The following is a 19,364-nucleotide window of genomic DNA, read 5'->3' on the forward strand; positions in this document are numbered from 1 at the left end:
TTGAAGCCTAATGTTTGAGCTTATTTTGGTAGATTGTGAATCTTTGGTAAGAAAGAATATCCATCATAAAAAAACAGAATAAAATAAAGTAATTTGGTTTTATTATGTGCCACTACTTAGGAATGTGGCCAAAATACTGCCATTCTTCTTCCATGAGCATGATTTTGTCTGTCAGAACAGTAAGGTTTTCCCTCCTAACTTTTAATTCTTTTGCCCTCAGTCATATAAGGTTTTTGTTTATTTCAAATCATTTCTGCAAAAGTGGTTAGGCAACTACTTGATACCCTTACGAAGAACTTGCCGATCAGTGAAATTTGCAGAGCGGCAACCATGGGAGCAGCCCATAATTTTGCCACATATGACTGCCTTACTCTTTAATACCAAAAATATTCACACTTAATTGTCTGTTTCACAGTTTCAACCTATTCGCTTGGCTTACCCTTTAGTTTTAGGGTATGCGTGTTCAATTATTTCCCTTGTTCTGAATATCAAATAAGATCCTTTTGGTGGGGAAATATGTTAGTGTAACCATAGTTCTCAAACTCTGGTATCTTCATTTAATTCGTGACAACAGGCCCGCCGTGATGAATTAAAAGAAAGAGTAGGTGATTAGTGGTGAACTGCCTTTCTCTAAAGCTCACCAAGTTGTGTTCCTTTCAACACTGGACAGTATATATTGCTAGCCTGAAGTGACTGTGAAATTCTGCTCTAATGAGGGTGTTGCCTTGAAGACCCCTTAGCCGGTTTTGTATTTTCCTTTTAGAGGCAAAGACTAAAAAGGGCTTTTCAACCTAGATTGTTAAACTTTATTTGTAATTCACATTAGGTTTGTTTTCAAAACTATATATATATCATAGGCTTTTTCCAAGTCGTTCTGTTGGATTTTCTTCAAAAAGTAATTATTTGAAACTATTCAACAAACGTGTCTGTGATGAGACCTCCAGTTAGTCCCATAGTCCTTTTCTAAAAAGGTCTTTGGGCTCCAGTTCCATTCCTCTGGCTTCTTAATGGAAGATCTATTCTCATTGGCAGTTGTATTCTTATTATATTCATGGTTGTGAAGCCTTTAATCCAGTACTATGTGTTTTTCCATTTTTATTTTTTTTTTTAAAAATTTATACACCTTTTGAGTTTTATGATGGCACAGTATATAACAGCATTCATTCTAGTGTCCTTTCCCTTGAGCCAAGAATCATCGCCAATAGTCTCTGGTACGTCCCATATTCCTCCAAGTTAATCAGTCCTGTCACCAACCATTGTTTCCTATTTACATCTAGTTCTGTGATGCTAACAAATACTCAAGAACACTAACTCAGTTTACATTCTAGCATCAGCAAGAGCAGTTTCCTCATACTACGTCAAAATCACCTTTCTCTGCCAATTGCCAGATTGTGTGTATTAAGTCCTTTATAAGTCTTTATATCTCAAACTTCAGGTCACACTCCCTCAATTGTATAGTGTGCTTTTTATAGTTCTTTCAATCTATATTGCAGTTTTTAACTGAATCAAAAATGATGTTGGTGTAATAGGGATGGTCTGTTATAGTTTCTGATGTCATTAAGGACATAGAGAAACTCAGTCTCTAATGACACAGAGAAGTCACCTACAGTATTTCAAATTTGGGATCTTTGTATTACCATGTGCGTGAATCTATGGTAGATACCATCTCTGATGAACGATAGATAAAGCTTAATGGCGTATTTTCTTTTTTTTCCTAGCCCTTTCTGTTCATATTGCTGTACTTTTCTTACTCTGAATCTGTATCTCTTGTACCCTCCATCTGTTTCTATCACCCTCTCTTTTTCCTCACTCTTTTTTTACCTTCCTTTTCCTCTGTTTCTCTTTTTTTCCTGTGTGTTCCATCCTGTCTCTCCCTTGATCTAAAGTTGTATTCTTGTCTTCGCTTATTCGATCTTGTTGCAATTCCTCCTTCAGTGATAGCAGCTGGGTCCCGGTGTTCAAGTCCATGTGGAAGCCAAATATTGTTGCATTTAGACTGTGTTTTTTGGATTCAGCCACCTTCAATAGTGCATGTCTGCCTAACCCTTATGCATGCTGCATTACTAGTGTTGCTATTAATTTTTCAGACTACACTCACTTGCGTTTTTTTAAAGACTTTGAGAGAATCGAGACTGGTGAGAGTGAAACGGGAGATTTTAAGGATCACCAGGAGGAGAAAATATATTACTTTTGCTATCAGGAGGTATGGAGGTCTGTACGTCTCCTGGTACTATGTTTTTTAAGAAGCCAGTTCCTAGGTTTCTAGTAGACGTAGGGCATTGATCCTAACACTGATGCAGTTTGAGGCAACCTTTCAAAGAGCACATAAAAAACTTCAGTGACAATTAATCTACCAATGTTCTGCATGTGCCAACTCTGCAGATCCAGCTTGGTCTCTGTTTCTATTGTTTGCCAGTGGTAGTGAGGTTTTAAAAATCTGTTTCCACAGAGAACTAGACTAGTTACATAGCATTGTTGTCCAGCTAGTTGGAATTAGCCCCCGTCTAAGGTCTCCAGTGTGGTTTTCTCCAGTTCACGAAAGAGTGGTGAAATACTAGACAATATTTTCCTTCCCCTTCATCCATCTGTCTTATACAGCTTTATTATAGCTGTGGTCTTTCATTTTAAGAAGTTGATTCTGTACCAGTGTTTTTTATGGTTCAGGATTAATGCATCAACTGCCTCCTCTAGGGTGGTCTGTGTCTGGTAAGCACGTGCCACTTGGCAGACAAACCCAGTAGTGGTGGATGGGTACACCCCTGAGCAAATGTATAGTATTGTGAGCCATCTTTAACTTGCGAATGTGGGAGCAAGTACCAAGAGGGATAGGTTCATGGGTGGTGGACAACCTCCAACAGAGGCCTGTGTGTGGTGAAAGTCCCTGTCAGTAGTGCATGCGTGTATCTTAAGCAGGTCTCAGGTGACACCTGTTTGGTCTAAAAAAACAAATCCAAATCTAGTGTGTCACCAGGTGATAGCCAGAGGCTGCCTCAGATGGCTGATCAGAGATAGTGCGATAGTGGGGAATAAAGCCAAGCACAGATATGTGCTGTGACCACCAGAGACTGAGCATCAGAGATGTGATGAAGTGAGCCACAGGAACTTCGGGCCCATTCAACAACTGGCACACAGAAGGGATATCACAAAACTGCTGTGGCATCCTGAGACTGAACATAGTCAGTGCCTTTGATTAAAGTGAGATACATTTAACCACAGCTAGTTTGGGCTTTATTTGATAGCAAATCTCACTCAAATAAATATTTCACCACGTTTCTGCTGTGCATGCCCTGTATCCAGCAGGATTCTCTTCATTTTGTCCTTTACTCTGACCCTTTCTCTCCATTGACTGCATCACAAATCATTCTCTGCATCTCTTGCACTCAAGAACTTTTCTCACTCACTGCACGCTGATCAATTTGCTCCATCAGTCATGCCTTTCTGCTCAATGTATTCCATCTGCCGGCTTCGCTCTGATCTCTTCTACGCCCCTTTTGACTTAGTCCTTTCATTCCATCCAGTCTCTTGTTTCCCTAAACCTCATTCCTTCTTCTGACACCTTCACCACAAGCTCCCTGCAATTCCTCCTTACGCTCCACACTCTTTAAACTCCTGCATCTTGATCCTTGTCCTCATGTACACTGCACCTCAAGCCATTTTCTTCAATTCTTATGAACCCATACATTGATCTTTATGCACTCCTTGCATCACAGTACATTTTTTTCATGCACCCCAACCAATTTGCTTTACATCCTGTAAACTGCCGGCCATTACCTTAACTTCTCTCTGGTCCACCACCAATTGTTTTATTATCCTCTGTCTCCAAATTCCTTCTCTTCAGTTTTCTGTGCGTTCTCAATGCATTCTGTGTAAACACTCCTGTGTTGGTCAGTTCTCGTAACACATTCAGCAAACCTGTTCAAGCTCTTATGAGCCCATATAAAACAATTATTTCTCTGCACTCACCATAGTGCCCAGCCCATGCGCTTCATACGCCCAACCCATGCTCATCATATTTCTTTACCAGAACCCAGGGTTTGCACATCCTACAGAACCCATTTGCATAACCTGTCCCTCAAACAAGCTATCCCTTGTGTACCCCAACCTATTCTCTTCGTGCAACCACACATCCCAGTTTTTTCCCTTCATACATCCCTCTGTCTCTTCGAAATCCCTCTGTATGTGCTTCGTCCTACTATTCTCTTGTATTGGCCTGCACCGCAATCCATTCTTTGTTTAACCCTGTGATTTATATTCCTGCAACCACATTCCAATATCTTCCTAAGCTGCTGTACCTCAATTCCACGTCCTTTAGTCTGTAGTCAGAGTTTAACCCCAAGGAGTTCCCCCCACCCCCCAAAAGGAAATGTCAGGAAGCCATTGTGAAAATGTTTCTACCAGCTGTACTGAATACCTCATTGGTGACCCTATCGCTGCTCCTCCACTCCAGAGTCTTTTATTAATGCCTCTGTATCAGCTCTCTGCCTCTGAACATTTTTACTCAATTGCTTATTTTTTCAACATATTTTCTTTGCTCCTTTTGTGGTAGGGATTTCAATAACCTCTTGTAGCAAACTAATGTTTGTCAAAGATATCTTACCCCTTTCCACAGATGCATAGGGAGGATAACAGTGAAAAGGAATATTTTTTTTAAGCTTAAATTATGTGGTGACTAGGCCCTCCCAAATTCTTGGTCCAGGTAGGTGTGCCAGAAATAGCTTAGATGCTCTTTGCCTGGAGGTCAAGAGTCATGTTTTGTTGGTGAGAGGCCCTCAGCATGCCTGCTTTGCATGGAAACGCACACCATGCCCTCATCTCTAGGTTCACACCTGCAGGAGGAGGCATATACAGTACCAGGCCTATTAATCATTTTCCAGCAAGTTATTCCTTAATGCCTTGTGTCGACACTAGGGGACCCAGCCATTTATGCTACAGAGCTCTACATTGTCATTACCAACTTGATCCAGAAGCTTGGTGAAGCTAAACCCATGCTGGATGTTCTTTTGAACTGAGAGGTGCTTTACTCTAGGTCGATAGAGACTAATTTCCAAAATTGTATTCCGTTCCTTACTTAGGATGCCTTTATTTGTGGAGTTCTTTGCAAATTACAGCGCTAAATCTGTGCCAGTTGCCTAGATAAACCCATGCCTTCTCTGCACAAAGGTCCAGTTAGGTTGCTGTGAATACACCCTTGCAAGATGCTAATAGACATAACGCTCCCATGGGCTTGGTCTCGAGGAGCAGACAGCCCAAAGAATATCAGGGGCTTCCCAGTTAACGTCCCTACACATGGCAATGGTGTAGTACTGAATCAATCTCTTGTTAGAGCTGTAAGTGAGACACAAGCATGCAGTCCTTTTCGCTATGCAGCAACTCCATGGCATGAAAGCTACAGTGTTAACCTGGAAATCCTACTCTGAGCAGACTGCAGCACCTTGTGTGTCCTGCCTGTGAAGTTGGTAATGTGTAAGCAGGATACGTAATTCTCATTCTAGAACTGGGGCTTCTTGCCCACCTCCCAAATTATCTAAATGCAGCTGACATAGTGAGGCCCCATCTCTATACAGAAGCTTCCCTAAAATACTATGTCCTTCTGCTGATCTGAATAACATTGTAAAGGAGTTTCTACCCACATGGGCAGGTGGACGGGCCACTCAGCTGATATTCTACATCTCTTTTGGGTAGACAGCCACAATTTAAAAAAAAAAAAAAAAAAAGGCTTGTAAAGAAGAGATTCAAAGATGTGTCAGCAAAACATGGTGTCTGAGTATTACTCCTGTTCTATGCAGTGCTACAGTATGTGTGCTGGTGTCTCAAGAAGTGTCTGCCTTGTTTCTGCCAGCTTGCACAAATATGAGGGATTTACATTGTGCCAAGGTTTGCAGTGAGATTTCCAGGATCTCCAAATCTCCAAGAAACGTTCTTAGTTGCCATGTTTGATATAGTTATTCAGAATTTGATGACTTCTGCTCTTGCTCCTAATGCAGTTTACAACTATATTCTTTGTGTGAATTTCAATCAGCTGCCTCTCTAACTGTCTAAGATGACTTGTTACAGTACATAATCTTTAACTGAGACTAGCGTCCAGCAGAGAAAATAATTTAAAAAAAACTCCCACACTTCTTTCAAATTTCCATTTTTGTTCTTGTTAGACTTGTATTCCAAAAAGGAACATTAAGATGTTCAGCACATATAGGTGCCACTGTCGTCAGAACTGACTGTGAAACCTTGAAGGATTTTGATGCTTCTAAAGTTAGGCAGAATAACGAGACACAAAAGCTAGGAGCTTTGTTTCGAAACTCATACTTCACAAATGAACAGAGATTTGTTCACAAACTTTGGTATTACCTCCAGTGCCCCTAGTTATCTTCACACGGCCTGTAATGAAAGGACTGACATGGATTCACAAGGTAAAACTGATGCTCAAACATCGAGTCAGGGAATGAACCACAGAATGAGGTATTGCAGATATGAATGTCCATCATTACAGGTACAGGTCATTTCATTTTACGTTCTAATTGAGATATTTTGTTTTAGAGAGTTTAGGTCCATGCATTAATCACAACCCATTCCTGCCTTTATTCTCTACATTTTAGATTTAGATGTAAACTTCATCTCCAGCAAGCTCTCCGAAGGCAGGTGGATTCAGAAGCGTCACTATGGCTGTTGATTTGCCCCATGACACGCAGTTTGGTTTTGTACTTGGTTTATATTCTTGTTTGCTTTTATTATATTTTGGAGTAGTGTTTAGTCAACCTCTCCCAGTGCAACATTCCAGTCCATTCAGAAATGTGCTCGTTAGCAGCTCTTAGCTGCTCCGAGAGCCCATGCAGTTTTTCTCGTATATGTTCCTCCATTGGTATCACAAAATATTCAAAACGATTAAAGGATTGAAATGTCTTTTGAAGTCCCCAAGGTCTCACTGGGACTATCTTGACTTTGTTGTGGCTAGTTTCTGCATCTTCATTCAGCTTGGTTCCTGAAGGTAATGACAGGCAGAGCAGCATCTACTTTGTTTGCTTCAGGTTAGAAAATATATTCAAAACAACTTAAATAAATTGTGCATTTGGGTCGATGTAAATAATGGAAGCCTCACTCTTCTACAATTGCATTTGTTTAATATTGTATGTAGCAAATTAGGTCAGGTCTTATCACTATTCTTAAGGTACACAAGTAAGTGAGACATTTTGGTAGATTTCTCACTGTGGTTAGGTTTCTGATAGGTTGTTCATACCTTTATGAAGGTCTGGTTCATGTATTAATTTGTTCCCATATTGTAGAAAGTGCCACATGTTGAAAATGGTTTTAGAGCCATTGTAGCTAATCCTGCCCAAAGGTAATTGTGTGTAGCTGGGGGGAGTGAATTCTAAATGATCTGGTTGGCAATAATACACATTAGCAGCCAAATCTGATTTTAGGGAATTTAAATTGCATCCGTTTTCTGGCCTGAAGGTCGTCTTTAATTTTTGTCACATCTGCAAGGGATGCCTGTAATCTTTCATTCCTGTTCCCCATCTCTTGTAGTTTCTTCTGTAAGAGTTATGAGATGTGAGTCAGTGGCTGTTCACTGACAAAAATGGCAGAATTACATTTAGTGTCAGATGGTGGTTTTTCAAAGTAGACAGCCAGGTTGCCACATCTTAAAACCTCTGATATGCCTAGAGGTATGTCTCTTGACTGTTCCTGGTCCTCATGTAAATGAGGACAACATTTAAACCGAGAGAAATGAGCGTTGATACCTTGGTGTTTTGGATAGTCTCTGGCTGGTTGAGGTCACTGAGCTGATGTCACAAGATTGTTGAACGTTTCATAAAAGTAGAGAGTATTTTTACTTTGGCCTCCTAACTTTAGAAAATGGGCATTTAATACATGTGACTGATTGCTTTGGAAATCCATTGTTGGAACTCCCCAAGGTAAGTGTAATTTCCCCTACTTTCTACTTTTCCCTTCCCCAGCACCTTCTCATCATTTTTTTACTACTCAAAATGCCATGTGTGTATCCTGTGCACTGAATGTTTTCTTTCCTTGCGGCTTAGTCCTTTTTCCAATTCCCATGCCCTGCAGTCCTCCCTCTCCTTCCCAATAATATATGGTGTTCATTCCCTGCAAATCAGGTCCTTTGTTGTAAACCCAATTGTTTCTTTTTATCTCAAACACTAGATTTCTTTTCTTCATCAGTTAACCCTTTCTCCTATATGGATGCATCAACATTAATTTTATTCTTTGATCTGTACATTAATTTATTTTCTCCACCCCTTCCATCTCAAAACCTTTTCCGACTCATTACTATGAATGTGTTGTTCTGACCCTTGATCCGTGTACCATTCTTTCCAGCCTGTGCACTAGGATGTTTTCTCTCTGTCCTCAAAACACCACAACCTTTAAGCCTCTACTGGATCCTTTTTATGCATCCACATGCACAATCTTTTCACACTTAATCTCTTCTACCGTCATTTAATCAATCCTCATTTCGTCTCTCCATTCCCTGCACCCTGATCTCTTCTCATTGACAGCTCCCCAATTCCTTCTCTTCATCCCAGGCATCCACTCATCTTCTCCTCCTGCGTACCCTAATCCCTCAATGTCAATGTTCTACAATTTCATCTTCCTTTCATTCCCTGCTACCTAATCAAATTTTTCTGATGGATATATTTTCCTGCAGATACTTCACTTTATGAATATTTCAGCCACGCTTCAGACTGGTCCAAATAACTTTTTCCTTCGCTTTGTCTCCTCAGCACCATTTTGTGGACCATGCTACTCCAGCCATGACTTTGCTTCCGGGCATGCAGTCACTGGAGTATATATAAGACACTAACTTGTGTGTTGCCACTAGTTGCTGTTTTTTGTGCCTCATTGTCAAGTGTCAGAGCTCTTCCCTGGTGCCTCACTAGCAAATTCCTCAGCTTTCAACAGTAATTGCGTCAAATGTCTTTACAAGTTGCCTCTGGATTCAAGTCTTGATGATGGTGCTGCAAGATGATGTAATTTGGAACTCTATGACAACTGGTTGTGGTATCTAGGTTTAGGACACAATAAAGCAACCTGCGACTTTTGCATTTCCATGTGCCCAAAGGCAGCTAGGGTACGAGAGTCCATGTTAATTTTAGGTTAGCCACCTTCCAGAGAGAACTCTTCTAAGAGATCGTACCAAAAGCAGAACACAAAGCGTCATAGGAATGATAGGCTGCTTCTTCCTCAAAGAAGCAATACCGTTCCTGGGGCAGTTGAGTCTCTGCATCATTGCCTGTTGCCGTACTCCTCCTCAACACTGGACAAATCCCTGATACCTAAGTAAATGAGCCTAGAGTTTGCTAGTCATTTGACTGAGCCAGCTCAGGTTGGGGCTTTCAACTAGTGATGCTAGATTTGTTCATGATAGTCCCTCAAACCTCTGGGCTCCCCAAGGAGGGTCAGTTCCTGTCGGCTTTGAGAGTCTGGTGCCTCAGACTCCAATGCCTCCCAACTCCATGGCCTCAAGAGAATCAATACAGGGTACCTATGGCAAAGTGGGAATCGGGCAGGGCCCTGGGTGTTAATTCTCAAAATTGCCACTTAACACACATTTAATTTTACTCACTTCAACTGCCAGCGGCTGGTCCATTCTAACTCCTGGTCCACATGGCGAATGTCACCTGCTTTTTAGGCAGGAATGTTCATGGCTTATGAGAACTGGCCAAAGATAGTAATCTGCCTGTCGGACCATATTAAAAAAAAAAAAAAAAAACGCTATTCTTCGACGTGATGTTTTTTGCCCTTTGTGCGTCAAAAGAGATTGTAAAGTGTGGCCCTTAGTCTCTGGACATCCTTGCTTGGTTTACGGGCATAGCTGTGTCACTGCATGGACATGCTTGGTGACACTCATGGGCAGATCCTTTAACAGCAACCAGTTATTCAGTGAAAAGGTCAGCTGCTCCTTCGAACACTTAAAGAACAGTAGTACTGGGGCTCACACTCTTAGCATGGTATTCCCTGTACTGTAATTCCACCAACATCATCAGCAGTTCCATGAATATTCAAATGCTTTGCAGTCCATCAAATATAGCCATGTCATTACTTTCAGAGCCAGCAGAAAAAGATCTGTCCCCAACATCCTCTGCATTTTCCAGGCCCCTATGACCCTTCACCCACAATATCACCTTCCGGTGGGAGGATCTCCAATTTTGACAACCGTTGGGAGCAATTCATGATGGACAGCTAGGCAACCCAGCTGATCCTTTTTCTCTATCCTCCCCTCCAGACCACACCCCTCATTCGGAACATGCTTGCCAGTACACACCTCAATCCTAAGGTGGAAGTCCTTGTTTGGCTGTACAGGGGGATGTGTATGTCATAGAGATGGTGCCACTGGAAGAGTATGGTTCAGTATTCTTTTCACTTCACTTTTTTTCTCCACAATAAGCATGGAGGACTGAGGCCTATACTAGATATCTGCCTTTTGAACTTGTTAATCCTGCACTACAAATTCAAAAAGCTGTCCACTGAGGCGTGACTTGTAGACCATAAATTAAGGAGATTGATTGATATTCTTGGACCTTCACCGTGCCTACTTTCATCTTAGGATTCTTGTCAAGGTTTTTTTTATAGCACATACAAATACAGATTGAGTTGTTTTTTGAACTTTACAGTTTTGTAAAAAAAAAAAAAAAAAGGAGCAATTGTATAAAAAAAATACGTTAAGGAACAGGGATTGCTTGCCCCGCAATCAACATTTCCCCCAGTAGACCTCATATCCTGAATTGAAGCAAGTTCCACCAGAGAATATAGGAGGGGAGGCAAAACAATAAAAATCTAACCTACTGGCATTTGTGGTCAGCTTCCATAGGTATGGTTGCTTGTCTTGTACAGAGGATGAACTTGTTTTGTGGTTTACCTGTCTATGAAGGATTCCCACCAAATAATCCAGTGACTTCTTCTTGGGCACACAACTGGCCTCTAGCTTGTTTGGTGAACTTGTCAATTTTTTTCTGTTGAGGCAGTTAATGTTGTGTATCATATATATATCACTCAGTGCCACTCACCAGGCAGTGTGCAATCTGGTGCAATCTCGGGCCTCACACCCTAGGGCAGGTTAGTACCTCTCACAGGGCTCCATGGTTCTTCATCACTCCCTTAAAGAGGGGTGTGTACAGCCTCCTATTCAAAGTGCATATCCTGGCCATGAAACCAGCAACTCCAGATGTTTGTACTTTTATTTGATATGCTTCCTGTGAAGACCAAGATGTTCAAAGTAGCTCCCTCAGTGACCTTGAAAGTGACCATGATGCCCTCTCAGGCCTCAAAGGATGCATGACCCACCTCAACACACAAGAATTCACTTCTTCTGCCCCTGGAGTGAACTTGCACCGCCAAGTGAGGATGATCTTGTATGCTTAAGTGTTGCCACTCAGCATTCTGCCTCCTCTTCTCCCCTCCCACTCAGTGCAGACCTGCTGTCTTAGCAGGAAGGTCAGCTTCCTAACACAATCACAAGACATAGTAGCTGCATGCTTGGAGATTGAGCTGAACCAGCTAGAATCACTTTGCCTTCCAGATGAGGCCTCAAGTGACATCTTGGAGGCTACGAATCCTATTACCAGATGCATTTTCTTCTGACCGCTGTCCTAAATGTGTTTAGTAGCGACACTTGGAAGGCCTCAATACTCCTGATAAGTTGGGCCTTCCCACCTACCCATCCTTCGTACCAAAGGTGGTTTCTGCATTTCATATGAGCTGGTCTGTCCTTCCATCTTTCTTTCCTCCTCTGCTTCCAGCCAGAAGAGTTGCTGATCAGCTATCTGTGGGCTTCGCTGGAGCCAAAAAGGGCAAAGCAGTGACCAAAGCACCATTATGTGTTGTCATTATTTACATATGATTTGCTGTGTCCGGACCCAGAAAGATCCTCTGAAGAGCATTGCACTCATTCTAAAAGGTTCATGGTTCCTTCCATTGCTGTTTTCAGAGGTGTTTCAGTTTCAGGCATCTGCAGGTCAGCTACGTGACCATACTTGCATACTTTGCCACCAAGCACTGCAGCCTCACGTCTCACACTAAGTGACTGGTGCTATGCTGAAGCTGTGTTGCATGGCTTCCTTGGTCAACTGGCGCTAATGAGTCCCACCTGCCAAAGAGGTACTGCTTTTCGGCTCTTTCATTGTCTGAAGAATCAGCAAGAAGATGTATCCATCAGAAGAAAGTTACTTAGCTTTGGTAAAGACATTTCTTCCTGCAGATTGCTTACCAACCTCGCTACTCCATAATGAGATGGTGCTGTGAATTATAAGATTTTAAGGTATGCAATCATGTCTATTGGTGTACTTGTCACTGTTGTGGCTCTCTATTCCTCTATGCGGGCCTCAATAGGGCACAGAAAAAGTATTAGGATCACTCTGTCCGAGTGCAGGTTGGTGCCCAATATACTCTGGTAAAGTCAAGTCTGGAAGCAGACTTGTAACTGGAACCATGTGATGCGACTTGGAGCCCTGGGGAGTGATTGGCAAGGTAAAAGTTTTTCAGACCAGTGTGAAGCCTGGGAAGAGTATTGATAAGGTGTACAATCAAATATTGTTATGAAAGGTGAGTAACTTTTTCTTCCATCCCTTTTACTTACAGATTATTTCTCTTTCCTCTGCATCCTGTCTCTGATTTTCGTGTGCATGATGCATCTATTTTGTGCTATCAGTGTAATAGTCTTTTGCTCCTTCTTCCCTGACCAACTCTTTCAACCTTTAATGGTACTCAGACTGCAGTGAATGTGTTTGAGTTTGTTCCCTTTGCACCGTTCTGAGCTGTTGTCAACATATTGTCCCTCCCAAATCACTGAGCTTGATGTTTCAGTCTAACTTAAGCTAACACCTCAACACATTATACCGAAATTGATTAACTTGGTTAATTTTTTCCCCTTTTTTTTAACCAAAAGAAACTTAGATTTGAGTCTTAAGAAAAAAAAGCATGTGGGTACTTTAAATTTGATAAGACAGTGGGCTTTGTAGATTGCCATGATGCCCTTCATCAGAAACCTTTCATATTTCTTTTTCAGCACTGTCAGAACAGAATCTCTGAACAGTAGCTCCTGCTTTTAGTACACTACTTGCCTGCGCCTCTAGCTTTTAGGTCCTTATCACAGTACTTAAGGTCAGATTTTAAACTGAAGCCATTTTTGCCCTACATACAATAGCTGATGTTTTGAGGCCCAAGCATGGAGCTCCATCCCTGTGCCATTGACCCACCAACTTCACACCAATCCCTTATCCCCATTTGTCATTTATAAAGATGCATTGTTTGTCAGCCTGGTGCTTTATAAATAGCCCTTCTTATCTTGGTACCAGTGTTTATTTCCTCATAAGTAGGTTTGACTGATGGTTTCCTTCGGTGTCTTGTGAAATCACTGTTTTTTTCTGCATCAGACCTTGAGTCAGAGGGACTGTGTGCACCCTTGTATAAGCCTGTGGTACTGTTTGTGGTTTTTGCATAAAACGTTAGAAGAATGTGTCCTTAGTGATCTTGTACCATTCTGTCTTCCAGGTGCACTTAGTTGCCTTACATTGGGCTCCTGCCCAAGTAAATTTAGTGATTTAGCTTTGGAATCTCACCCTGCTTTTTTTAGTGGCTTATACGGGTCTATGGACTGGTACACCTTGATGGGTATGCACCAGGCAATGCTCTGAGCTGCTCCGGATACCGCCCTCCTGTGGGCTACAAGTTGAGGAGCACTTAATGGCATTTATCTGATTCTTTCTTCACATGGCTATTTGAGTCCTGGGATGTATTTTCAGACCAGACTTCTCTGTTGTCTTACTGAATTACAGGAGAGTCCTTTAAATCAAAGCTACAATGTTTACCCTTTGGTATAACCTCTCTGTGCCCTTCCCATAATTAGCTGATGGTGAATCGCTGTTGGGTACCCTTTTATCCTGATGGCCTAGTGCCTCTTTTTCAAAAGCAGTCTTCCTCTCAGGTGAGTTTAATCATTTTTCCTCCTTCTCCTTATAGCCTTCAGAACCCCATTATTGACCTCCTTAATGATTTCTCATTCCAGTATATTTAGATGTTCCTTACTTGGAGATTGCTGTATGCTGTTCTTCTGCACCTTATCAGTGACCTCTCAGGGCTGTTGATCATATCCCCTATCTCATTACAGGTCTAAAGAGAAGCCTCTGCCTTTAGTGGTTCTGATTATGGGTCATTGGAGCCTTATTGTAGGTCCGCCTCTTGGAGTCCTTGGACGCTTTCTTCTTGTTTAGCCAAGGTCTTCTTGAGGTCCAAAATTACAGGGAATAAGTCTATGTTAATTCTGAGGTGCTTGAATGCACTGCACGTAAATGGCAAACGTAAACTGCCATAATGCCTCCCCAAGTTAGTTCCACATATAGTATTGAACAAGTGGCATTCTTAAGTGAAAAATGTGCAGGGGTCACTAAAGAAATAAAACCAAAGACCACAGATGATAAGGTAAAAGGGAATATGAAACTACACATCTTCTTTTGCAGGTTCTCCTGTCTTTGACTCTTTATAGTTGGTTTCTCATGTCTTGATCTTGTAAAAATAGGCAGTTTTTGAGATTTTAATCCTTTTGTGAGTACGATCCTATTGTGTTCAAAGCTAATAGTGTACAGAGTACTCTGTTTGAGAGCTTAGTAAATGGGTGTTCATCTTTAGAAAGGTGACTGTTGGGATGTGTTAATCTACTACGCTTCTACCCTTAAGTACCTGTTACACCAGTAAAAAGGCTGCTCATTCTGGGAGTGGTGCATGTCTAGGGTTCAAGATTTTGATCCCAGGTACCTGATTGAGGTGGCTTCTCCTGGAATTTTCTAATCACAAATAGAGTGGTGCTTTCACACCCCTCCGATTCTAAAGATGTCACAGCTGAATCTCTGTCCATCAGTCAGTGTGTTCCCAATGACTTTGGACCTTATTGGATTCCCCAATGCAGAACTTATTATTTTATATTTTCAGTTGGATAGTTAAAAATGTGACCACATTTAAAGAAGATATTTTGTGATTCAACCTATTTTTGCAGAGAAGTAGGTTTCCTTCTCCAGCATTGGATCGCTCATAGATTCACCAAGAACCTGAAAGGACAAATTCATTACAATTAATTTTCCTCAGTGAAGACTCACCTTACTTCCAGGGAATAATCAATGGCAGACACATCTACCTCCCATTCCATTAAAATAAGTAGATCTTTGGAAAACGTTGCCATTTTCCTGAAGTAAAAAAGGCACTGCATCTACACTGATAGATTATCAGAAAAAGATTTCAGAACTCCTACGCACTCTGGTTTCTGAAAAGATAACATTCAAGTCTCTCTGAATTTGAAGTTCAGTCTCTTTCTGATCAGAGCCTGTATAGAGCAGTCTCCTACAGTCTGGGATAGGAATAGGGGAACGGGGGTTCCTATTTCATTGCTAGCATGTTATGTTCCTCTCATTGAACCCTTAGTCATTGGAACCACAGTTAAACCTTTACTCACCAAAAGAGGGTTCATTCATGAAGTAAAATCCTCAGTAATCTGCAAAGAATTCACTATTGTCTAACGACACCTTGTTTTGGGGCTCAAAAAGAAAAATACCTCCTTACATTTTTTTTTTTTTATCTCGTTAACCCTGAGAAGAATCACTCATCGACCAGGAATATGATGCAGTGTGACATCAGTGTTACAATGCAACAAGGATCTCTTAGCAACTTTGGCCTCTGTTAAGAAAATAGTGAAACCCCAAGAGAAGTGATTTCCGCATAAGCATCCCACTTCTCCTCAAAAATCTGACAATGTTTACGAGTATAACCCTAACACTCGTTGGTGAATTGAAGCAGGGAACCATAAGGAGGATTAGATGGCATATGAAAAAGCCTAGAAATATATTCCTTAAAGCACATCTCTGCTATGATATCTTTCCGAGGCAGAGTATGAACTACAAGACAGTAAACGTCTTGACATTCTGCCTAACTGGCCATCCTAAATCATATTCAGTAAGAATTATTTCAATCTGGCAAAAAGGCATTACACCTGCCGCCATTCCACCTAAAAAAAAAAATGGAAAAAAATGTTTTGAGGAAAAAGTGGCTTTCGCAGCTTTACTAAGTGGGCTAATTCGGCTGCTGTTACTCACGAGCCAGTTAATGCTATAGCTGCCATTTTTTGGGGGCGTTGGTGGCATTGACTACTAATCAAGCACCTAATTGTGCCATTGATCTCTTAGGTTCAGGATTTAGATAGTGAGCTGTTAGGATAGTGTTGCTGAGTTTTAGATGATTACGATCAACAGGCTTTAGATCAGAGCTTCATTCCCATATTCTAACACACCCTTTAACGTGGCTAGCCTATTTGGAAGAAAGATAATTGAAGTGATTACTGATAGCGTTGATATAGTACTGATAGACAATACAGCAGCAAGAAGGCTCAGGGTGTTGCATGCTTTCGATCAAAACTAATCCATTGAGTGTTTTTCTACATAGTTCCTCTCCTTGTTTCTCTGCTGACTAGCCTTGTGAAGAAAACCTAGTTTACATTTTGTGGCATTCCAGTCCCAGTGCACATCATTCAAATATCAACACAGCCTTACATCAAGTTAAGTAGATCTGAGCCACCAGTTGAGTCTTAAAATACAGCCACCGTCACATATCTTCACTCCCAAAAGGAGTAAACGTCTGAGTAAGTGAACAAACACAAAGCAATGGAAGTGCTTTTTTAAGATTGCTCACAGTGGTGTTTATACTATACCAGATGCTTCTGTATGTCCTACAATTAATGATGGGTACATACGCTAAAGCAGTACTTTTTAAGAGTACAAGCGCTGGCAAGTTCCATATATAAGAGAACCCCTATTACTTTTTTATATGCATATTATGAAACGAATTTTAGAGAGAATTTGTTTTTTTCCCCTTATAGTTTACAGACCGCCATGGTCTGGGGAGTTGGTAAATTACAATCAAGACTGAGTTATGTTTTAAGCTATATAGTTATTACTATAATTCTCTTGTCTAGAGATCCTGAGGTGGTTACTGAGAAAACCTCTGCTGAGTAACTGTCATTTACCTCAGGCTTTGGAAGGTTGTGTGTGCTATTGCATATTTGTGCTTGGCCTGATTGTGCCAATGACTGGATAAATATAGCCCATTGGGTCCAGACTGACTTCTGTATAAACATGGTGATATATTCAAATGCATCAGCGTTTTAAGACTGTTAGGGAGGGTGGGGTAGGAGAAGATGTGAATCTATGAAAGGCACCAGCACTGGAGAGCTATACTTAAAGGTAAGTAACTTATTGGTCCTTCTTATAGAGTTAAAGCAATTAACAACACATCCATTAAATTACACATTTCTCCACAGATGTTTGCTTCGTTGTTTCCAGACCAGAAGCAAAAAAGGTTAATTGTGGAAAGTGTGTCAGCAAATGCACTTCACACCAAAGTGTCACTCCTTCACAGTGCAACACGTTCTTGATTCGTTAATGTGCTTCCTTGATGGTGATGGATGTCCTGTGCAACCGGACATATGTCTGTCACAAACTCCTGACTGTTCACTGACTGCTTCTCGTTTGAGGTACTGCAAAGCAAACGTTTTTGTAGCCAAAGACTCTGTACATCCGACTTCTTGATCTCATCGCAGGAATTAAACATGATTACTGTGGGCTGAAAGTAATCAATTTATAAAACCTGAATCACTTAAAAAAATGAGAGAGAGATCACCGAGTAAAACATGTAAAAAGAAAATCATAAATAGGTCAACATACATTTTTTTAAATGCTTATTTTCTTTGATTTGTAAGAGCCACATCAGGACGGAAAAGAACGAGCAGCGAATAGCACTAGACGTACCATATGGCAATGCACGGCAGAATGAAGAGGCTGAAAGATATTTTATCAGGAGAGTGAACACAGAAATCTGATGGCAAGCCCACCAATTGTCTGACCTCTGTTTACTCATCTAGTAACTTCCCCCCCAAAACTATTAATGTTAGAGCAGGGCAAGCCAAAACCGTGTAAATTGATGACATCAGTATTGGTGAGAGCACCATTATAGTGGTCACCTTGTTCAGTACTTCTCGTCATACCCTACTGACACTTAAACGGCAACTTTTGTCTCGCCCCTCTTCGTAACGGTTGACAGTGGTATTTAATGGTTTCAATCTTATGCACTGAGATTGTGGAATGAAAGACGTGTTGGTCACCGAACTGGTACTAATATTAATCGAAGGCATAACTGGACCCACCAACCCTCCTCCCTCACTTACCCTTCCCCAGGTAGGGTACTGCTTACCGCTTACTCCCGCTCTCATTTCCCATCACTCAGCCATCCAGTAAGATTAACAGTATCAGAATGGGCAAAACTATTGATGATTAACAAGCCCCCAGAAACAGTTGTAACTGTAAGTACATTCCACTTCAGTGTTATCCTACCCATGTGAAGCGTTAAGCTGTGCATTACACTTGTGTGTCGCTTGTAATGTGTGACACTGAGATTTAGTTGCACTGTAGTGAAGTAGGTGAAGATGCCAAAGTCTCCCTTGCTGTTGAGAAATATGTTCCCCTTTTGTATCCAGTTTAGTTTTTTTGGACAAACCATATAAAGTGATGTACCCTGTAAGTGGTACCTGGATGTGTGTGTGTGTGTGTGTGTGTGTGTGTGTGTTTTTTTTTTTTCTTTTTTTTTTTTTTGTGACAGTAAAGTTACTCTGTACCTTCCAGGTTCCGAGACTAGTGTGAAAGTAAAGTGCTTCACTTGGTGTCCTTAAATCTGGGACTTTTTGTAACATGAAAGCGCATCTCTGACCTCCTTGTAGACACACTTACAAATGTTTATTTACCTGCTTGTTTCTCTGTGTGTGTGAAGTGCCCCATGCCCTCACTTGTCTTCGCCCCCTCTTACCCGTGCCTGCACCCATTCTCCTTGTGTTAATCTCTGCCCCCTTACCGGTTTTCTGTTAGGTGGCTTCAATGCTTGTTCGTCAGTAATTTCAAGTCATTCTTGTTTTTTGTAACCAGGCTTATCTTTTGTTTTTTTTTCACCCAACAAGGCAATGCCACAGTCCGGAAGGAGATCATACGGAATAAGATCAGAGCCATTGGTAAAATGGCACGGGTTTTCTCTGTTCTCCGGTAAGTCTTGCAGCATTCCTGAATCATTGATTTTAAGACCGCTTTCTACTTAGGTTTGTTTGGTCTGTTGTGTGGAATGTGCATTGCTGTCCTAGTCTAGAGTGTTCTAGAGTCAGCTGGTCCCTCAAGACTCAAGTCATTTTGGAGCATTCCACTGACTAGAAGCCTCTTGATGTGCAAGCAACACAGGCAAGCTGGAGCCTGAAAATCTTTGAGCCTCGAATGGAGCCGAATGTGGAATTTCAGTGAGCCTTTGGTATTTTAGAGCTTATTAATCCTCAAAAACCT

The 19,364-nt window shown here is 41.3% G+C and overlaps 1 protein-coding gene across 1 annotated transcript in view; it reads left to right on the top strand.

Moving 5' to 3' along the window:
- Positions 1-19,364, top strand: part of PPP3CC (protein phosphatase 3 catalytic subunit gamma) — a 548,773-nt gene that overhangs the window by 473,774 nt on the left and 55,635 nt on the right. Inside the window, exon 11 of the mRNA XM_069214030.1 lies at positions 18,995-19,076. Within this exon, the coding sequence (XP_069070131.1) occupies positions 18,995-19,076 (82 nt within the window). The remainder of the gene's footprint in view (positions 1-18,994; positions 19,077-19,364) is intronic.

Source organism: Pleurodeles waltl, chromosome 11 (assembly GCF_031143425.1).
Source record: "Pleurodeles waltl isolate 20211129_DDA chromosome 11, aPleWal1.hap1.20221129, whole genome shotgun sequence".
NCBI lineage: Eukaryota > Metazoa > Chordata > Amphibia > Caudata > Salamandridae > Pleurodeles > Pleurodeles waltl.